The sequence below is a fragment of the Atractosteus spatula genome, chromosome 5 (genome assembly GCF_055471065.1).
Source record: "Atractosteus spatula isolate fAtrSpa1 chromosome 5, fAtrSpa1.hap1, whole genome shotgun sequence".
Taxonomy (NCBI): domain Eukaryota; kingdom Metazoa; phylum Chordata; class Actinopteri; order Semionotiformes; family Lepisosteidae; genus Atractosteus; species Atractosteus spatula.
Genome location: NC_142710.1, coordinates 9,603,400 through 9,625,367, shown reverse-complemented (window position 1 = coordinate 9,625,367; position 21,968 = coordinate 9,603,400). Strand labels below are relative to the sequence as shown.

At 44.2% G+C, this 21,968-nt stretch overlaps 1 protein-coding gene and 1 pseudogene across 12 annotated transcripts in view; both read right to left on the bottom strand.

Moving 5' to 3' along the window:
- Nucleotides 1-6,124: 6,124 nt before the first annotated feature.
- On the bottom strand, nucleotides 6,125-9,792 carry LOC148834024 (E3 ubiquitin-protein ligase TRIM39 pseudogene; annotated as a pseudogene). The gene is made up of 2 exons (XR_016091057.1): nucleotides 9,694-9,792; nucleotides 6,125-7,507 (listed from the first exon to the last, which is right to left on the bottom strand). The product of XR_016091057.1 is annotated as an E3 ubiquitin-protein ligase TRIM39 pseudogene (transcript).
- LOC148834015 (butyrophilin subfamily 1 member A1-like) overlaps nucleotides 8,335-21,968 on the bottom strand; it is a 318,969-nt gene continuing 305,335 nt past the window's right edge. For 4 of the 11 annotated variants that reach the window (XM_088916238.1, XM_088916234.1, XM_088916235.1 and 1 more), the window contains 9 exons: nucleotides 16,531-16,809; nucleotides 15,586-15,699; nucleotides 15,323-15,373; nucleotides 15,027-15,053; nucleotides 13,454-13,486; nucleotides 12,943-12,969; nucleotides 12,085-12,111; nucleotides 11,356-11,382; nucleotides 8,335-9,159 (listed from right to left, as the gene is read on the bottom strand). In XM_088916238.1, coding sequence (XP_088772364.1) covers nucleotides 8,612-9,159; nucleotides 11,356-11,382; nucleotides 12,085-12,111; nucleotides 12,943-12,969; nucleotides 13,454-13,486; nucleotides 15,027-15,053; nucleotides 15,323-15,373; nucleotides 15,586-15,699; nucleotides 16,531-16,809 — 1,133 coding nt within the window. In that variant the 3' untranslated portion in view covers nucleotides 8,335-8,611. The remainder of the gene's footprint in view (nucleotides 9,160-11,355; nucleotides 11,383-12,084; nucleotides 12,112-12,942; nucleotides 12,970-13,453; nucleotides 13,487-15,026; nucleotides 15,054-15,322; nucleotides 15,374-15,585; nucleotides 15,700-16,530; nucleotides 16,810-21,968) is intronic. The other 7 variants (XM_088916239.1, XM_088916240.1, XM_088916233.1 and 4 more) reach the window with 5 other exon arrangements.

Here is a 21,968-nt window from a genome sequence, read left to right as displayed (position 1 = left end):
CATATAGGATTTGGAATAACAAGGATATACGTTATAAAAATGTTCTTTTTAAGATGGTTTGATAATGGTATTATATTAGTGACAACATTACTAATGGAGAATGACATATAATTAACTTTTTTCAGAATTTTTCGAGACCTTTAAGGTTCCTGTTACACCTCAAGAATATGCAACAGTGTCTGACGCTGTTCCTAGAGGAGTTATTACTCTCATTAGGGGCAGTAACGGCTCATGTAATTACTCCATCAATCAATTAACATCTATTGTCTTATTGGGTTGTGTTAACATTTTCGAAAATAAATGTAATAATAATTATATTAAGAACATATGTTAACCAAAATATAATCCACCTGCAAAGACTTACTGGAATTCTAAATTTAATAATATTTATTGGCAGAAAGTATGGAAAATGGCAAACGTGTTGTCTTACCAATAAAATTACAGTCATATAAAATTATTCATAAAATGTATCCTGTTAAACAAACATTATCCAGATTTAAACTCAACTTAGATGATCAATGTGTATTTTGTAACATGAATAAGGAAACTGTCATTTGTTTTATCAATGTGTTCAAACAGAAAAGTTCTGAAGTGATTTGGAATTTTTCTTATTAAAATCTTTACATATCCAGGTTTCTTTTAATCGGTTTGACACCTTATATCCATAAGATGAAATGGACAAAGTCCACTCCAAATATTAACTTCTTTAAAATAGAAATTGAATTTTACATTAAAACTATTCAAAAATCAAAAATAAAAAAGCTAAATGAATCAATGATGTTAAGTTCTGTTAAGCTGTTTCTGTAAATTAGTTAAGTACCTCTGACTGTTCTTATTATGTATGTATACAATATTGTAGCGTTTACAGGTTCTTTTCAGAACAAAAGAACAGTGGAGACGCGATTACCAAACCAAGCGCTAGCTTTATTCATTAACAAACACACAAAACCAAACACAGGCTATACACGCACATGAGGAGACTGACGGAACACGTACACATCTTTAGGGTGGTAATTACCTAACAACACGCTATACTTTTACAAGACTACACAGGGCACTAGAACTACTAGGACATTATTTACACAGGTAGGGTCAGCCGCTGGTCATCGTGCTGACCCTCAGACTCTCCCCGGCTACCACTCCCAGCATGCCCAGCGGTACTACGAGCGTTTCCTCCTCACCACCAGGCGAGGGCGTTACACTGCCCCCACCTGAAGCGTCTGGCGTCTGGCATCTCGCTGACGTCGAACACCCCCCTCAGGCTGTACTCGTACTCGGCCAACTGCTGCGGAACCCTGTGTGAGCGGCCGCTGCGCCGCGGTGACGGCCGGTCACCCACGGACGCCCCACTATCGGCCGGCTCCAGCCCCGGCTGCTCCTCTAGAGCCCCCCCACACGGCTCCTCCTCCCGGGCCCGGTAGGGGGCCAGGCGGTCTCGGTGCAGGACCACCACTCTCCCCCGTGTTCAAAACCGGACACGGTAGCAGACCTCGCCCACCACCCCGAGGACCTCAGCGGGCCCCTCCCACGACGGCGCCAGCTTAGGGCTCAGGCCTTTGCGGCGGCGCGGGTTGTACACCCAAACCGAGTCCCCAGGCTGGAAGGCAGGCCCCCTGTAGTGCAGGTCGTAGTGCCGCTTCTGCCAGACCCCCGCCTGCGTCAGGTGGGTCCGTGCAAAGCTGTGCACCCGCCGCATCCGCTGCCGCAGATCCCACTCGTAGTCCGGTCCAGTCGGCGGCGCCGACCCGTCTCCGGGCCGAAGACCAGGTCCACCGGGGTTCGCATTTCCCGGCCCAGCATGAGCGAGGCCGGGGTGCACCCGGTGGATTCCTGGACCGCGGTCCTGTACGCCCAGAACAGTACCGTTGGTGCCGGGACACCAGGGTGGCCAGCTGGGTGGCTCCACCAACCCGTCGCTCTGGGGATGCAGCAGTGTGGTCCGCGTCTTAGTGATCTCCAGGCGCTGGCACACTCTGGCCAAGACCTGGGACTCGAAGTTACGCCCCTGGTCACTGTGTAACTCCTCCGGCACCCCCACCCTGGCAAACATCCCCTCCAGCAGAGCATCGGCCACCGTGGGGGCACTCTGGTCCGGGAGGGCGTAGGCCTCCGGCCACTTCGTAAAATAGTCCATGGCCACCAAGACGTAGCAGTTCCCGGCCTCGGTGCGCGGAAACGGGCCCAAGACGTCCACCCCCACCTGCTCCATAGGAGACCCCACCTGGTGTTGTTGGAGGGGGACCCCGAGAGCGCTCGGTGGGGCCCTTCTGTGCCACACACACCGCACACGTTCGGCAGTACCGCTCCACGTCCCGGTGGCAAAGACCCCAATAAAAATGGCCTCGGAGACGCTGCAGGGTTTTTTTACCGCCGAAGTGCCCCACGCCCGGCTGGCCGTGCACCTCTCGGAGCACCGCCCCGCGGAGCGACCGAGGCACCACCAGCTGCCACCGCACCTCGCCACTGGAGGGTACCCGCCACCCCCGGCGCAGCACCCCGTCCTTTACCTCCAAGGCCTCCCACAGGGCGCAGAGAGCCTTGACGGACTACCGCGTCCGGGCCGCGAGCTGGAACTGCGCCTCAAAGGTTTCCCAAGGCGCTTCCCCATCGTAGCGACCTGGTCGCACCCACGCCGATGGGTGTGGCAATCGCTGATCAGCTCCGGCAGGGAGGGTATCCTCTATCTGGAGCGTCCGCTGACCAGGAGTAGCGGCCAGTCGCCCCAATTCTACCGGCGGGACCACTACTGAGTCGCACCCAGGAGTTGTTCAGGCTCCCTATGTGCGCTGCCGATGGGTTCTGTTTCTTTCAGCGTCAGCCGGCGCTTAACAGAATCAGGTACTGTCTGCCACGATTTGTCCAACCTGCCCACTTCTGACACCAATGTAGCGTTTACAGGCTCTTTTCAGAACAAAGGACCAGTGGAGATGCAATTAACAAACTAAGCGCTAACTTTATTCATTAATAACCACACAAAACCAAACACAGGATATACACGCACATGAGGAGACTGACGGAACACGTACACAACTTTGGGTTGGTAATTACTTAACAACACGCTATACTCTTATAAGACTACACAGGGCACTAGAATTACTAGGACATTATTTACACAGGTAGGGTCAGCCGCTGGTCATCGTGCTGACCCTCAGACTCTCTCCGGCTACCACTCCCAGCATGCCCAGCGGTACTACGAGCGCCTAGGGGCGCTTCCTCCTCACCTACAAGGCGAGGGCGTTACAATACCAATAACAGCAACATACAGTTTACTTAATATGTTATTTTCCAAAATTAATATCGTTTATGACCTTTATGACCTTCGTTATGCTCTTCGTTAATGTCAAAGCCGGAACACATCATTATATCTCATTTTTTATTTTTTTAAAAAAATTAAAAATCGCTTGCCCAGCCTAACAGTATTGTTGTTATAGTTTGTATCCTGTAAAGCGCTTGGAGGAGCCACCTTTAAAGGCGCTATATACAATAAAGTTCATTATTATTACTATTGTTAATTTGCTGGACAGAGAGGTGAACATTATTATGCAGAAGACAAAGATAGTGATTTATGTTGCATTGTGCATTGTGCTGCTGTAATACAGTTTAAAATAATTAAAAGTCTATACAGTATCAGCTTTATGTATGGGTTGTAATTTTAAAAAAGTCAAAAACCGCACTCAAAATGCAATTTAGAGCTTCCTGGCAAGAGGAGACACCCAAATTAATAATGTAACATCCCACTGTTTGTGCATGAACAAGGTTATACTGCTATTTCCTTAGATATGCGATTCCATGTTTTTTTTTTTTGAATCCCCGGCGGAACCGGGCATCCATAAGAACCAAGTAACAGGTTTATTCCATGCTGAAAAACAGAAGAAAAAACACATTCCATAAGAATCAGTGCTTTTATATAGCGCCTTTAAAGGCGGCTTCTCAAAACGCTTTACAGGATAAAAACAACAATAACAACAACAACAATATTGTATTTCATTGCACTTTGACAGATCGTCCTTAAATCAATTGTTGATTTAAAGTTTGACAGTAACCCTAACACTAACCCTATTTTATTTTTTCAAAGAAATGTTTGTTAAAAAAAAAAGAAGTCTTTGCTCTGGCTGGATTCAAACACCCATTGTGTGATGTATAAGTCAGGAACCTAACCCACAGCACCACTGGCAAGGTCACATGAGGAGTGTTGAAAAAGCCCCACAGAAACAGTATCAACAGACATCGTACAGCATGTACTATTCTTGTGTTGCGGTACATGAATATAATTATATTGTTATTAAATTCTTTTGATATACGATTCCAGATTATATTCCCTTTTAATCAAATTCTAAAAGTATGCTTGTTGACTCCGGTATCACGTTAGTTAAAGAATGTTTAGGGAGAAATGGAATACTGGTGTAGCGGCGATGCTTGTTAATAAGACAGAATTAAGTGTTGCTGTGCTTTCCCAAATGAGGCCCCATCTCTCTCTTCATCTCTGTGGTGCAGCACGGCCCAGGAGCAGAAGGGTCCCAAGGGCAGGACATTCTCGCAGCGCGCCTCCTGACCATCCTGAGACTCAGCCCGGACCAACATGTAACAGCCAGTGTGTCTGAGTGCCAGAACTTTCCTTTGTTCTAAGAGTCTAGAGCGGAGGTTGCCAGAGAGTAACCAGAGGATCCACCCGAGGTTAGCACCAGCAGCAGGCCTCGTGAACAGGTCAGAACTGTGGACAGCTGAATCACTATTCAGAACGAGCGCTTCATCAGGAACGAACCGGTCCTCTTCCTGACCTGCTGGGACCCGCAGTCACTTTTCTCCTGTGCACAAACTTCGCTAGTTAAAGCCAACACTAACTAGCCGGTCAGTGAGCATCAGCAGCGCACCGTCGCAAGCCGCACAGCACAGCCTGGCACACAGCCAGAGAGTGCGGATTGGACAGCAACAAGCCTGCAGCTGTTTCTTTGTGCCTGCAGGAGATCTGAATCCCCAGAGATTGGATGAGTATTCAACTTCACTGCATTACTGCTCGAGAATTAAATTGTTATCCCAACCAGTTGATATCAATTTAATTCCTAAGAGTTATGTACTTGTTTTGAGCTTCCAATGTAGAAGTTATAACCAAGTTCATTTACGAAACGGTCTTAATGAATGATATACTGAACGTATGTCCTCTTGATATGTGTAACACTTTGTGACTAAATGAATATATATCTTTTGTATTCTGATAACCCTCTGGATAAGATCTGTTATGGTTACATGCACATTCTATGTATTAATAAATGTATCCTCGTGTATTAGTACCTGTGTGTGTGCGTTGTTTGAGTCGCATGGTTGGATTCTAAGACCAGACTGAGCAACAGAACCACTTCCCTCCAGGACTGAACTGAGACTTTACTGTACAGACCGCTTCACTAGATACAGATTCACTAGATTCACTGTGGGACACTCCCTTCAGACTAAAGAGACTCAGTTCCTTCAGCCTGTCAGTGTGAGACACTCCCTTCAGACTAAAGAGACTCAGTTCCTTCAGCCTGTCAGTGTGGGACACTCCCTTCAGACTAAAGAGACTCAGTTCCTCCAGCCTCTCAGTGTGGGACACTCCCTTCAGTCTAAAGAGACTCAGTTCCTCCAGCCTGTCAGTGTGGGACACTCCGTCTGTCAGTATCTATTAGTCAGTCACTTTCTAGTCACCAACATCTAGCCTAGCGGACTAAATTGTAATTATAATTATTAAAATTATAATAAGTATTTTAGTTGAGACCTGTCTAATATGGAACAGACCTTTTACAACATTGTTTTTACCACATTGTAGTCATAGAGACATTTTAGTCAAGCAGTTTAATGTATTTGTATAATAAAATGTATTTCTAAGAGAATAATTGAACAGCTCGAAGTTCGATATTCATGTCGACAGTGTTTTCCCGCGGTACAGCGCTGCGTGACAAAGTGAACAAAGTGAAATATTTCAGATGCGGTCGGAGATGCAGAATTAGGAGCTTTTCAGTTTGTTCTGAGAGTTTGGACACGGCTGGGATTAAAACAAAAGTGGCAAACAAGTAACGAATTGTAGCGCGTTTTGTTCCAATACCGGTCACCGGCACGGTCACCGGCGCGCGCAGGAGAGACTCGCACGGCATTTCATTTTAAAAGTTTATTTTCTCAAAAATTAGAAAAAAACACAGCAGGGTTTCCAGAGATATTTACAAGTCAGGAGTACAGCAGGCTGGTAGCGAGTTATCTCGCCCTCTCTCGTACATGTTATTTTTCCCCGTTTATTTTTTTTACTTCATAAAACACGTTTAAACGTTAACACAACATCATCATTTCTATAATTCTTATTATATTTCTGACATCACCTCACTGCCCGTCAGTAAACCCGTCTCCCAGTGTGAGCAGTGGCCAGAGAGCTGGGAGAGAGTCAGCCTGTGTTCATGAGTCAGTGACGGGTTTAATCTCCACACTGACAGCAGGCAGCAGCTCAAGGGCTTTATCTGAATCCCCAGTCCAGAAGACAGGATAGATCTTCTCCCCCTGAGGGAAGACCATGTCAGTGAAAGTGTAGACATGAGCTCTGGACTCCACTGTGTAAAAGGAGACCTTCCTCTCCTCAATATCCACACACACCCCCAGCTTCCTGGGCCGCAGACTGAGGGGGAGAGGGGTCTCAGGGTCAGTGAGAGCAGAGATATCAGACTGGTAAGAGTCCAGACACCAGTAACCCCGCTGGGGAGAGAAGCTGAACTCTCCTTTCCTCTTTGCAGACTCTCTGGTCACTCCTATTCTCCAGTATCGATTCACCTCCACCTCCCAGTAGTGTCTCCCTGAGGTGAAGGCCTCCCTGCTCACGACACAGTAATTCCAGTAATGAAACCTGTGAGGATTGTCAGAAAGATCCTGTTCCTCCTCTCCCCATCTCACTCTCTTCCCATCCTCAGACAGGCTGAGCCCACAGTGAGCTGTATCAGGGTCCAGAGTCACAGCAGCTGGGGAATAAAACACAAACATCACAACAGGCTCCTGCCGATCACAGTCCAACTCAACCCCATCAGACTGTGAAATGTCTTTGTCCCCAAACACACCGAGAGAGAAACACCAGTCAGTTACTAATGACTGCTCTTCCCTCCCAGAGAAACGACATCTTCTTCACTGTTTCACTAGTGTTACACATGGGAGTGATCCCAATATCCTCTAAATACAAACATTAAACACTTGTTTTCACAGCGACGAAACTTTATTTTTTAAACGACATTATTAATAAACACAGGACCGACCGGACTGCAGGAGAAACTACAGCCCGACCACTCGCTTTCAAACACTTCACAACCCACCACAGCGACCTGTATACTGTAAGAAACTGGACAGCCTGTCTGTTAAACCGGTTTATTTCAAATCCCAGTTCAGCAGCTCGTTTATCTTCTCTGAGACCATTTTCCTGACGACGCAGAATAAAAAAGTGCTGAATTCAAAGACTGCATAATGCTCGTTTTTACAGAAAAAAATATAATGGAAAAAGCAAAACCTTGCTGAAATAAAGGACTTCACACTTACTTTGAACATGTGAAGAAATATCTAAAGTATTCAAATTAAACAGAAATAATAATAATAATTTCTGATATGAGACAGTAGGAGCAGTATTAACTCTTAATTCTTAATTCTTAATACTGAATAAATACTCTCCCTTTGTCTGCCTGTCAATTTAGTGCTGAACACAACACCAGAAATGTGTTTAACTTCACTTTTCACTAGAACAGCAGGTCTGTCGCCATCTTCTAACTCGCCTGCTCTAGGGAGCGTCTCACAATTACCACACTAACCAGAGCACAAGGGAGTGTGTTAAAACTACCTCTCATGACACAGTCCCTCTGCGGACAGAGAATCGTCCACATGAAATGTCCAAACGGCAGGACGGAAGACAAGACCGACACGGAGTTCAGGTTTCTGTCTCTGAAGAAAAAAAAAAACTCCCCTTGGCTTTTCATATGAAGGAAAGCAGAGCTTTCACTGGCCCATTACCAAACTTTATTGGGAAATAAAATAAAGACTAGAAAACGATCAGAGATCAAATAAAACGTCTCTCACAAACTACCACAGTAAAAATAAACCCCAAACGAACAAAAATACCGAATATAGTCATGTATCCCTGTATTAAAGGGAGCCGGGTATTAGACTGGCTGTAGCTGGTAACAGAAGCAGATCTGCCTACAAACTACAACTCCCATAATCACCCTGAGCCACTTCCTGTCTGCGTCACAGTCCCTATTCCTCCTGGCTGTGGTGACGTCACCGGGTCCCTCCCCGTTCTGGCAGCTTCACAGCCGCCGGCGCGCGCAGGAAAGACTCACGGGATTTCATTTTTAAAAGTTTATTTTCTCAAAAATTAGAAAAAAACACAGCAGGGTTTCCAGAGATATTTACAAGTCAGGAGTACAGCAGGCTGGTAGCGCGTTATCTCGCCCTCTCGTACATGTTATTTTTGTTATAGTAAATAAAAAAATTAAACACGACACAACATCATTATTTCTACAATTCCTATTATATTTCTGACCTCACCTCACTGCCCGTCAGTAAACCCGTCTCCCAGTGTGAGCAGTGGCCAGAGAGCTGGGAGAGAGTCAGCCTGTGTTCATGAGTCAGTGACGGGTTTAATCTCCACACTGACAGCAGGCAGCAGCTCAAGGTCTTTATCTGAATCCCAGGTCCAGAAGACAGGATAGATCTTCTCCCCCTGAGGGAAGACCATGTCAGTGAAAGTGTAGACATGAGCTCTGGACTCCACTGTGTAAAAGGAGACCTTCCTCTCCTCAATATCCACACACACCCCCAGCTTCCTGGGCCGCAGACTGAGGGGGAGAGGGGTCACAGGGTCAGTGAGAGCAGAGAAACCAGACCAGTCAGAGTACAGACACCAGTAATCCTGCTGGGGAGAGAAGCTGAACCCCCCTTTCCTCTCTGCAGACTCTCTGGTCACTCCTATTATCCAGCTGTCATTCACCTCCACCTCCCAGTAGTGTCTCCCTGAGGTGAAGGCCTCCCTGCTCACGACACATTCCCAGTGATCAAACCTGTGAGGATTGTCTGAGAGACTCTTCCTCTCTCCCCATCTCACTCTCTTCCCATCCTCAGACAGGCTGAGCCCACAGTGAGCTGTATCAGGGTCCAGAGTCACAGCAGCTGGGGAATAAAACACAAACATCACAACAGGCTCCTGCCGATCACAGTCCAACTCAACTCCATCAGACTGTGAAATGTCTTTGTCCCCAAACACACCGAGAGAGAAACACCAGTCAGTTACTAATGACTGCTCTTCCCTTCCAGAGAAACGACATCTTCTTCACTGTTTCACTAGTGTTACACATGGGAGTGATCCCAATATCCTCTAAATACAAACATCAAACACTTGTTTTCACAGCGATGAAACTTTATTTTTTAAACGACATTATTAATAAACACAGGACCGACCGGACTGCAGGAGAAACTACAGCCCGACCACTCGCTTTCAAACACTTCACAACCCACCACAGCGACCTGTATACTGTAAGAAACTGGACAGCCTGTCTGTTAAACCGGTTTATTTCAAATCCCAGTTCAGCAGCTCGTTCATCTTCTCTGAGACCATTTTCCTGACGACGCAGAATAAAAAAGTGCTGAATTCAAAGACTGTATAATGTTCGTTTTTACAAACAAATATAATGGAAAAAGCAAAACCTTGCTAAAATATAAGAAAACCTTCCCACTTACTTTGAAAATGTGAAGAAATATCCAAAGTGTTCAGTTTAAAGCAGAAATAACACATCCAGAAACCCGGAGAGAAAGACGAGAGAAACAGAGGCGCTCATACGGACTTCAGACTGCTCGCGCTCACTGTCCGCCTCTCTGATAGGAGACACCAGCTGTCAATCAGTGAGCTCTGACCACTGAGAGACGGGGGCGGGGCTTATACATGCCCAGAGCGAATGGGGGTTTTAATCGATTCAAGAAGCTTTATTCGCATGAGCAATGAATACTGACTTAATACTCTCCTCATACTTCATACTTCAGTATAAGCTATTAATACTTAATACTCTCTCTTTGTCTGCCGGTTAATCTAGTGAAGATCAAAGAGATTCTTCTCAGTTCTTATTTTTTTACTCCTGGAGAATAGAAAGGCTGTAAAAAAGAGCCCATCTAGTGTACAATATATAAATATAAATAGATTGGACATGGCCTAGAAAAATAGGTATCTACATATGCTACATTTTGAAAAATCACTTTTGAAGAAATGAAAAGTGTTTTTTGGAGGGGTGGATATTTCTTCCTTGTGTGTGTACTGAGTAAGATATATAGAAATCTGATGTTTCAGACTTGAAGTCCAGGTGGTCCCTTGAATTCAGACCCTGAACCAGGCCTGGACTCTCTATCCTGTCCAAGATATTGCAAGATGTTCAGGCCACAAACACTCCAGGTGGGAATGACCTTTGAGGGGCTGGGGGTTAAAGAGGTTCAGCTCCTGAAAATTGGAAACTAGTAAATCCTGACTGAATCACAATTTATTAAACACAAAAAGCAACAACATGAACTATTTAGCAATAAAGTTTATCTGCCTGATAATGTTTATTATTCCCCCAGTCTGAACGTACTCTGTATAGAAGCACATCCTGCCTGTTCTGTGTTTGTATGAACATCCTATTAACACAGTCAGAGGAAAGAGGGAAACAGAAGAAGAAAAGGTGATTTTATAATGTTTCTTCCTGCTGACCCATCAGCCTGGTTGACATGTGAAGAGAAGCAGCCATTTCTCAGACAAGAGAGAGGCCTACAGGCCCCAGAGGAGCCCCTGTACCAGAGTCCCACTGCTGCCTCTCACAAGAGGCTGTGTGTCTGTGAAGCTGCAGGGGAAGAGTACTGTCATTATACCATCCTTTTATTCCAACCTTTAACAGTGTTTCTCCTTAGGATTTGAATGGCTTGTTATTATGAGACTGGCTCTGCTCCTGATTCCTCCTGATATTCCACAGTCATTCCCAAATCCAGGGTCACTGGCTCTGCCACATTCAGCCTGTAGACCCTCAGTCAGGAGTGAGCAGAGACCAGAGCACATGGCCTTCAGGGAAAATGAGTTTTCTACACTGTCAGCCCCTCCAGGAGAGACTCTGGCCATTAGACTGAAACACAGGATGGAGATAGAAATTCCCACCATGAAACTTTGATTGATCTTAACAGCCCACATGTAGGATTTTACAGAAACATGAGATTGAAATACTCTCCTTCTGTTTACAGACCAGGAATGACCATCTCACACTAAAGAGACCTTCTGGACTCAAGAACTCAATAACCCCAAACACTAGGGCTTAAAGCAGCATCTCTACCATCAAGAAGAGACAGTCCTACCTGCAGCACTGCACAGCCACTGCCATTCTGAAACACAGAGATACAGACACTGTTAATCACAGTCACACACTGGAACACAGAGATACAGACACTGTTAATCACAGACACACAGTGGAGCACAGAGACACAGACACTGTTAATCACAGACACACAGTGGAGCACAGAGACGCAGACACTATTAATCACAGACACACAGTGGAGCACAGAGATACAGACACTGTTAATCACAGTCACACACTGGGCTCCATAATCGAGACAGAGTTGTCACTACAGTTTTCATTATGAACCTCAAAGTACCAAAACTCAGGGGGTCAGAGGTAATGAAATTCACTGGAGACCACTAATGCTCTCTTGAACTGGTTTCTTTCAAGAGACTAAAAGTTAAAATTACAAGAGAACTTCAGACATACAGTATCAGTATTAAAAATCAGGAGCTCAGCTTCATTCACACTGAAACCAATGTGAAACCTCCTCTTTATTGATCATGTTCTAAGAATTGAAAAAATACATTAGTAATATAGAAATATTTAAGAATGGACTTCTGTGATGTATTATTTTTATGGTTTATTGTTAGTGTTGCCCAGGTCTTCCTGATCCAACAGAATTGCCCTTTAGGGAGCTCCTGCCCCCCAGTTCCCCAGTTTAAATACCCCTCTGTCCTCCACACACACTGACAGGGAGAGAGCTGGAGCCCAGCAGGAGCTGTGACTTTACACACAGTGGACTTACGCAGGTCAGGGATGGGGCTGCCTTCACCTGTACAGAAGAAAGGAGAGGGTCAGTACTGAGCAGTAGTGTCCTGGTGGACACTGTGTCCAGCACAGACAATACTGGGGTTATACCACAGACAGGTGAACAGGGCAAAGGTCATGTAAAGATATAGTTTATAGTGTGACAGTGTGTGGGTTATCCGGCTGTGCTGTTTGCTGGATTTACGTCTAATATCCCTGAAGGAGATTGAGCAAAAGTGTGAAAACAGCTCACAACCAGCAGCCCACTGAGACCCAGCAGTGTGAGCCTGGCCAGTACCTGGAGGGGAGACTCCTGGGAGAGCTGAGGCTGCTGCTGGAAGAGGTGGTAGTGGGGCCAGTAGGGGGTGCTCACCCTGCAAGCCCCAGTACAGTGATTGGGACACATATTATTGTTATTATGTAGGATCATGAGGTCAGCAGTGAAATAGTGGTCTTACCATCAGTTGTGTAAATATTGTAATAACAGATTTTGTAATCTCTGTTTATTAACATGCTCCACTGTGTAGGACTCATGATTCGTACCCATGACATGTAGTCTCCTACAGACTGTGAGCTTTTCATAGTAAAAAGGTTTTGATTTCGGTTGGGTGATTTTATAGCTCAGTCAGTCCAGTACAGACATGACTCCACTGGCTGAATGACAACATGATCACTGTGAAAGGAGATGAGGTTTTCCACAGGAACACGATGTGAACCTGCAGTGAATCTCAGTTTACACTGATTCTCATTCTCCTTACTCTTTTATCAGTGTATTTCTCACCAGGAATCAATACTCATTAATATTAGTGCTCAATAGCAGTACTGTGTCTGTATCTTCAACAGGAAACAGACCTACCTGCAGAACTACACAGCCACTGCCATTCTAAAACACAGAGATACAAACACTGTAAATCACAATCACACACTGGAGCACAGAGATACAAACACTGTTAATCACAGTCACACACTGGAACACAGAGACACAGACACTGTTAATCACAGTCACACACTGGAACATAGAGATACAGACACTGTTAATCACAGACACACACTGGAACACAGAGATACAGACACTGTTAATCACAGTCACACACTGGACCACAGAGATACAGACACTGTTAATCACAGTGACACACTGGAACACAGAGATACAGACACTGTTAATCACAGACACCCACTGGAACACAGACATACAGACACTGTTAATCACAGTCACACACTGGAACACAGAGACACAGACACTGTTAATCACAGTCACACACTGGAGCACAGAGATATAGACACTGTTAATCACAGTCACACACTGGTAATAAGATGTCAGTACAGTCAGTGCTGTCAGATTGCAGAGTTTCACACAGTGTACATACGTGATTTAGGGATAGGAGCTCGCTTCACAGCATCTACAGAGAGAGAGAGAAGATCTTTATTGTATTAAAGACCATTATTGCTTTCTTACCTGTTATTATAGCAGATTTTATAGTACTAGTCTGCAGTCAGTTCATTTCAGGATCCCCAGTCTCCACTGCAGTGTGATCAGAGTGTCAGTGAGTGTGAGCAGCAGTGGCTGTAAGACTGGAGTCTCACTCAATAAGACTGAGCAGCACAAGGCAATAAGACACACAGACACATCACAGGACACCCTGGAGTCTGGTGCTTGAGCCATTGAGAGAGATACAGAATACAGTCTGCTTTCCACAGCAGTGAATGTTGTTTCATATTTAAAGAAACATCATTGTTACAGAATTCTGTTCATTGTTCAGTCAGATGATTAACAGTATAGCTGCTTTCACGGTGATCAGTATCATATTCATATCATATCATATTCTGTTCAGTAAAATATAATTAGTGTTTGTATTTGTGGATCTTTGATCATACACTCACAGAAGATCACTTACTCTGTTCTATAAGGATGACAGGGATGGCTTTAAGACTGAGCATTAGTGATGGTAATTTTGGGCCTGGAAATGTACTTGAGCTGTGCAACACAAGCTGTGCCACAGTAACACACAAACCCCCTGCTGGTGTGGATACTGACAGGGGGCTGACACACCATGTATATACACACCCACCTGACAGGTCAGTCTGAACATTTGATATAACTGGAAAAATGTATGAACTGTCAGGGTGTCTGTGGGGGTCAGTGTTAAAGAGGGATCTTTGAACTTCAATTTCTTTACAATTGTGACTCCTGATGTCTGTTTCCTGTTGCTATTGTTCCTCACAGCAGCTCAGGGGCAGCGTATGATCTCATTGACAAGAATGAAGACACAGGAAGAACATCCATCTGCCCATTTCTATCCACTGTGTCCAGTACAGGGAAGTGGAGAGTAAAGAGCCTGACCAGGCAAGCAGCGGGCACAAGACAGGTTACCCCTGACATGACCCCAGTCCATCGCAGGGCAGACAGAAACAGACACACTCACAACAGGGCTAGTTTTCCCTGAAGCCAGTTCACCCAGTATACCAGCATGACTTTGGACTGTGGAAGGAAACCCACTCAATCATGGGAAGAACATACAAACTCCACAGGGATAGCACAAGAGGTCCAGAACTGAACCCAATACTGACCACTGTGCCACCCTATTGCTCACACGAGGGACATGTTGACATGAAACCTAACAGCTCAGTGATGTGGAGTCTCTGTGTTCACATCACTGGCCCTCAGCTGTACTGTGTCTGTGTGTTAATAGAGCTCACTTCTCTGACAGAGTGAGCAGCACTGGAGTCCCTTGCAATCATCACATCACTGCTTTAACTCACAGGGTCAGGGTGTTAATCCATTACAGTCTGAGTGTGTTAGAGGGCAAGAGACACCTGTGGGAGTTACTGTAGGAAGTACAAGTTCAGTTCAGTTGAATTCATCTCAGTACAGGACAGTTCAGTACTCTACTCTTCAGTACTGTGGGGGTCACTGTCGTTCACACACTCTGAGGTTCTCACCCATTTCTGCTTGAACAACAGGAATTCCTGTAAATAATAATGTATCGATTAGACAATCCAGCACACTGATATAAAACAAAAAGAATTACAGTACATTGATATAATCTTTTAACAATCTTGTAATTGTAGTTTGACAAAAGTGTCTAATTACTTTCAGTCCATTTTTAGATGAAATTAAGTAATGCTGAGAAATGTACATTTTCCATAATGTGAGCAAAGTACAAAGAAACAAACAGGAAATTGTTTAATGTGACCACACTTCAGAATACCTCCAGAGAACACATTGATCTACTCACCATTTACTGCATTGATATAATATATTTCAGATTCCCACAGTGTCTCCTCTTCTGTAAGAAACAGACAGAGTCAGTATCACTGACACAGACTTCTGCACTGACACTCTCCTGGGGTCTACAGTTCTAAATATGATGTACACTCACCCCTGATATCGAGAGGAGGTATCCTGTGTTGCTCAAACACTGTCATATAGTGGGATTTTAAACCCATTCTAGCACAGATATTCAGACACACAAATACAGAATATTTAATGAGCACATACTGTCCATTTTTCTCCACTGGATTAGCAGAAGTACTGATGCTGCTACTGTAACAGCTGCTGTTAGGATGAGAGTCACCATCCATCCAGAGGGTGAGGGTGGAGGGAAATAGTCCCCTGTAAAACAGAATAAATAATTAGATTCATATTCGGAATAAACTATATGAATGTAGTGTGATGGAGTGACGGCAGCCGAACACACCCGTTCTGTGCTGTCAGTCAGTGCTGGTTTCCATGTATATGCAATCAGACAGGACACCCGGATCATCTGGGCAGTTTGCCTCAGGTGGGTCAGGTAATTTAAAGTCTGCTCTTACAGTGCTCTGGACTCTCATGTCGACAGTTCCTGTTTCCACTTGGATTCCTGACCTGGCTTGACTTGACCTCATTCCCAGATCACCCCTCTGCCTGTCCCCAGTCCTGTGTGTTTACTGCACACACTGCACCACCTGTCCCCACTCCTGTGTGTTTACTACACACACCACACTGCCTGTCCTCATTCCTGTGTGTTTACTACACACACCACACTGCCTGTCCCCACTCCTGTGTGTTTACTGCACACACCACACCACCTGTCCCCACTCCTGTGAGTTTACTGCACACACCACACCACCTGTCCTCATTCCAGTGTGTTTACTGCACACACCACACTGCCTGTCCCCTCTCCACCCAATAGCTGCAGTTCACTTGAGTTATTCTTAATTTTTTTCTGGATTTGTACTTTATCATCATTATCAGACAAAAGATTTGCACAAAGTTTCTTGTAGAGTGACTGTGTCCCAGATTGACTAGTGATGCAGGACTTTCTAATGGGTTTTAAGTGGAGTCTTTTGATAATAACTCTCTAGTGCAGGTTGTGCTTAGTGTCCCAGGTGTGTTATATCCTGGGTGTGTGTTATACCTCAGATGTATTGCAGGTGAGCTCCAGTGTTCATGTTTAATACTCACTGGGTATGTGGAGCTGAGATCCCCAGTCTGGCTCAGGAAGAGCACTTCTCACCAGGCAGGAGAAGATGTTGGACTCCTGTTTGACTGGGATGTAGCTGCTGACACTGAGGAGCCCCTGACTGTCCGTGTCCACTGTGGGGGGCTGTGATGTCACCTCATTTCCATCCCTGTCTGTCCAGATCACTGCAGGTTGAGGGAACCAGCCCTCTGATCTGCACAGCAGCTGGGCCTGATCTCCTCCAGGGGAGTGGAGAGACACTGAGGGCTGGGAGCCCAGGGCTGTGGGTTCAACACAACAGGATATATTTCACAGCTGATTGGAGCACGTTGGAGTAAATGTAGGTGTCTTAATGTGTGGCCTTCAGAACACACACAGAAATGATAAAGACATGTTTGCAATCAACAGTTTAAAGTTGTTTCTCTATCAGGTTTTAAACTTCTCAATGCTGCTTCTGCATTCAGGACAACAGTTGATTTATCAATAAATAAGCTGAAGAGTTGAAGTATCAGTGCTGTCTGTGTGTAGGAGAGGGGGCTCAGTATCACCTGCTGAGAGATGTGTTTGCTGTGTTTTATTTTGCTGTTCTCAGTTGGTAAAGAAGATGTGTGTTGTTTTTCATAGCAATATGCAATGCAATGCAATCCATTGTGTTGTGCAGTTTTGAGTTGTGTACATTTGTAATGTGCTTTGTTGAAATGTATACTGTTGAGTTATGTAGTGTTCTGTATTGTGTTGTGTAGTGCTGTGGTGTATTGTGTTGTGCTGTGTTGAGTTGTGTTCTGCTGTGTTGTGTTGTGTCATGCTGAGCTGTGTTCTACTGTGTCGATGAAGAGACACAGTAGTGTTGTGAAATAATGGAGTTGACAGTAGCTGAGACACCTAGTGTGTTAATGTGTGGACTGATCACAACACAGGAACCTCAGTGCTCTCTAATGTCCCTGTCTGTGCAGACTGGGGGTGTGTAGTGCAGTGTTGTACTGTGTTGTGTAGTGCTGTTGTCACACTGAGTGCGTTAATGTCAGGACTGAGATAACATCACAACAGGTATGTCAATGCTTTCTAAAGTCCCTGTTTGCCTGTGCAGACTGGGTGAGTGTGTAGTATAGTGTTGTTTTTTGCGGTGTTGTGTTGTACTGTATTTACTCTGAGTGTGTTAAAGGGAGAAGTGAGCTGACATCACAACAGAAAAACATCAGTGCTCTCTAATGTGCTCTCAAATTTATGGAAGCCCATTTCCGCCAGGGAGTTAAAAAAAAACGCGCTATGGTATCTCAGAATTCTGACTTAGTAACTCAGAATTCCGACTTTATATCTCACATTTTTGACTTCGAAATAGCCATATTTCATTGTCTGTCCTTTTGTTATTGTAACGGATTCGGGTTCTAGGGCTTGTGCCCTCGTCGCTCCCACCCTAGTTCGTGCCTCACTGCACTGGCTCACTTTCTTTAAGAACACTTTCTTTAACCCCGGTGGCCAGCATCCGTGTTATGCGCGGGGGAGGGGGGTGCCGTCACCACACTGCAACCAGATCGTACAGCCTGTATGTCGGCCTGTCCGTTACACTATATTCATGAATCGTACAGGATCATGGGATCTATAAGCCTGAAGACTTGTCCTGTACAGTGCCCTGATAAAAATCAAATTAATTACACTAATTTTTATAGAATCCCATTTCTGCCAGTGAGGCTTCCATAGTACCTGGATGGAATAGTGCACGGTGGGCTTTTTAAAAATAGTTTTTATTTACGTAGACAGAATATGAAATAAGATACAGAAATAGGCACTTCACATCCAGAAGAATTCACAATTATAAAAGCTGAAACATACTTTTTACATATTTCCATTGAATGTCCTTTTTTACTTCAAAAAGAAGGTCTTCTTTAGCTCAGCTGGCAAGACTCAGGTTCGAGCCAGTGCAGCAAGGCACGAACTAGGGTGGGAGCGGCGAGGGCACAAGCCCTAGAGCCCGAATCCGTTACAATAACAAAAGGACAGACAATGAAATATGGCTACTTCGAAGTCAAAAATGTGAGATATAAAGTCGGAATTCTGAGTTGCTAAGTCGGAATTCTGAATTACTAAGTCGCAATTCTGAGATACTAAGTTGGAATTCTGACTTACTAAGTTGCAATTCTGAGTTACTAAGTCGGAATTCTGACTTACTAAGTCGCAATTCTGAGTTACTAAGTCGGAATTCTGAGTTGCTAAGTCGCAATTCTGAGATACTAAGTCGGAATTCTGAGATACTAAGTCAGAATTCTGAGTTGTTAAGTTGCAATTCTGAGATACTAAGTCGGAATTCTGAGTTACTAAGTCGCAATTCTGAGATAATAAGTCGGAATTCTGAGTTGCTAAGTCGGAATTCTGAGTTACTAAGTCGCAATTCTGAGTTGCTAAGTCGCAATTCTGAGATACTAAGTCGGAATTCTGAGTTGTTAAGTCACAATTCTGAGATACTAAGTCGGAATTCTGAGATACTAAGTCGCAATTCTGAGATACTAAGTCGGAATTCTGAGTTGCTAAGTCGCAATTCTGAGATATTAAGTCGCAATTCTGAGTTGCTAAGTCGCAATTCTGAGATACTAATTGGGAATTCTGAGATACAAAGTCGGAAATCTGAGTTACTAAGTCGCAATTCTGAGATACTAAGTCGGAATTCTGAGTTGCTAAGTCGGAATTCTGAGTTGCTAAGTCGCAATACTGAGTTGCTAAGTCGGAATTCTGAGTTGCTAAGTCGCAATACTGAGTTGCTAAGTCGGAATTCTGAGTTGCTAAGTCGCAATTCTGAGATACTAAGTCGGAATTCTGAGTTGCTAAGTCGCAATACTGAGTTGCTAAGTCGCAATACTGAGTTGCTAAGTCGGAATTCTGAGTTGCTAAGTCGCAATACTGAGTTGCTAAGTCGGAATTCTGAGTTGCTAAGTCGCAATTCTGAGATACTAAGTCGGAATTCTGAGTTGCTAAGTCGGAATTCGGAGTTGCTAAGTCGGAATTCTGAGTTGCTAAGTCGGAATTCGGAGATACTAAGTCGGAATTCTGAGTTATTAAGTCGCAATTCTGAGATACTAAGTCGGAATTCTGAGTTGCTAAGTCGCAATTCTGAGTTGCTAAGTCGGAATTCTGAGTTGCTAAGTCGCAATTCTGAGATACTAAGTCGGAATTCTGACTTACTAAGTCGCAATTCTGAGATACTAAGTCGGAATTCTGAGTTGCTAAGTCGGAATTCGGAGTGGCTAAGTCGGAATTCTGAGTTGCTAAGTCGGAATTCGGAGATACTAAGTCGGAATTCTGAGTTGTTAAGTCGCAATTCTGAGATACTAAGTCGGAATTCTGAGTTGCTAAGTAGCAATTCTGAGATACGAAGTCGGAATTCTGAGTTGCTAAGTCGCAATTCTGAGTTGCTAAGTCGGAATTCTGAGTTGTTAAGTCGCAATTCTGAGATACTAAGTCGGAATTCTGAGTTGCTAAGTCGCAATTCTGAGATACTAAGTCGGAATTCTGAGTTGCTAAGTCGGAATTCTGAGTTGCTAAGTCGGAATTCTGAGTTGCTAAGTCGCAATTCTGAGATACTAAGTCGGAATTCTGACTTACTAAGTCGCAATTCTGAGATACTAAGTCGGAATTCTGAGTTGCTAAGTCGGAATTCGGAGTTGCTAAGTCGGAATTCTGAGTTGCTAAGTTGCAATTCTGAGATACTAAGTCGGAATTCTGACTTACTAAGTCGCAATTCTGAGTTACTAAGTCGGAATTCTGAGTTGCTAAGTAGCAATTCTGAGATACGAAGTCGGAATTCTGAGTTGCTAAGTCGCAATTCTGAGTTGCTAAGTCGCAATTCTGAGTTGCTAAGTCGGAATTCTGAGTTGTTAAGTCGCAATTCTGAGTTGCTAAGTCGCAATTCTGAGATACTAAGTCGGAATTCTGAGTTGCTAAGTCGCAATTCTGAGTTGCTAAGTCGCAATTCTGAGTTGCTAAGTCGCAATTCTGAGATACTAAGTCGGAATTCTGAGTTGTTAAGTCACAATTCTGAGATACTAAGTCGGAATTCTGAGATACTAAGTCGCAATTCTGAGATACTAAGTCGGAATTCTGAGTTGCTAAGTCGCAATTCTGAGATATTAAGTCGCAATTCTGAGTTGCTAAGTCGGAATTCTGAGTTGCTAAGTCGCAATTCTGAGATACTAAGTCGGAATTCTGAGTTGCTAAGTCGGAATTCGGAGATACTAAGTCGGAATTCTGAGCTGCTAAGTCGGAATTCGGAATTGCTAAGTCGGAATTCTGAGTTGCTAAGTCGGAATTCGGAGATACTAAGTCGGAATTCTGAGTTGTTAAGTCGCAATTCTGAGATACTAAGTCGGAATTCTGAGTTGCTAAGTCGCAATTCTGAGATACTAAGTCGGAATTCTGAGTTCCTAAGTCGCAATTCTGAGTTGCTAAGTCGGAATTCTGAGTTGCTAAGTTGCAATTCTGAGATACTAAGTCGGAATTCTGACTTACTAAAACGCAATTCTGAGTTACTAAGTCGGAATTCTGACTTACTAAGTCGCAATTCTGAGATACTAAGTCGGAATTCTAAGATACTAAGTCGGAATTCTGAGTTGCTAAGTCGGAATTCTGAGTTGCTAAGTCGCAATACTGAGTTGCTAAGTCGGAATTCTGAGTTGCTAAGTCGCAATACTGAGTTGCTAAGTCGGAATTCTGAGTTGCTAAGTCGCAATTCTGAGATACTAAGTCGGAATTCTGAGTTGCTAAGTCGGAATTCGGAGTTGCTAAGTCGGAATTCTGAGTTGCTAAGTCGGAATTCGGAGATACAAAGTCGGAATTCTGAGTTATTAAGTCGCAATTCTGAGATACTAAGTCGGAATTCTGAGTTGCTAAGTCGCAATTCTGAGTTGCTAAGTCGGAATTCTGAGTTGCTAAGTCGCAATTCTGAGATACTAAGTCGGAATTCTGACTTACTAAGTCGCAATTCTGAGATACTAAGTCGGAATTCTGAGTTGCTAAGTCGGAATTCGGAGTTGCTAAGTCGGAATTCTGAGTTGCTAAGTCGGAATTCGGAGATACTAAGTCGGAATTCTGAGTTGTTATGTCGCAATTCTGAGATACTAAGTCGGAATTCTGAGTTGCTAAGTAGCAATTCTGAGATACGAAGTCGGAATTCTGAGTTGCTAAGTCGCAATTCTGAGTTGCTAAGTCGGAATTCTGAGTTGTTAAGTCGCAATTCTGAGATACTAAGTCGGAATTCTGAGTTGCTAAGTCGCAATTCTGAGATACTAAGTCGGAATTCTGAGTTGCTAAGTCGCAATTCTGAGTTGCTAAGTCGCAATTCTGAGTTGCTAAGTCGCAATTCTGAGATACTAAGTCGGAATTCTGAGTTGTTAAGTCACAATTCTGAGATACTAAGTCGGAATTCTGAGATACTAAGTCGCAATTCTGAGAT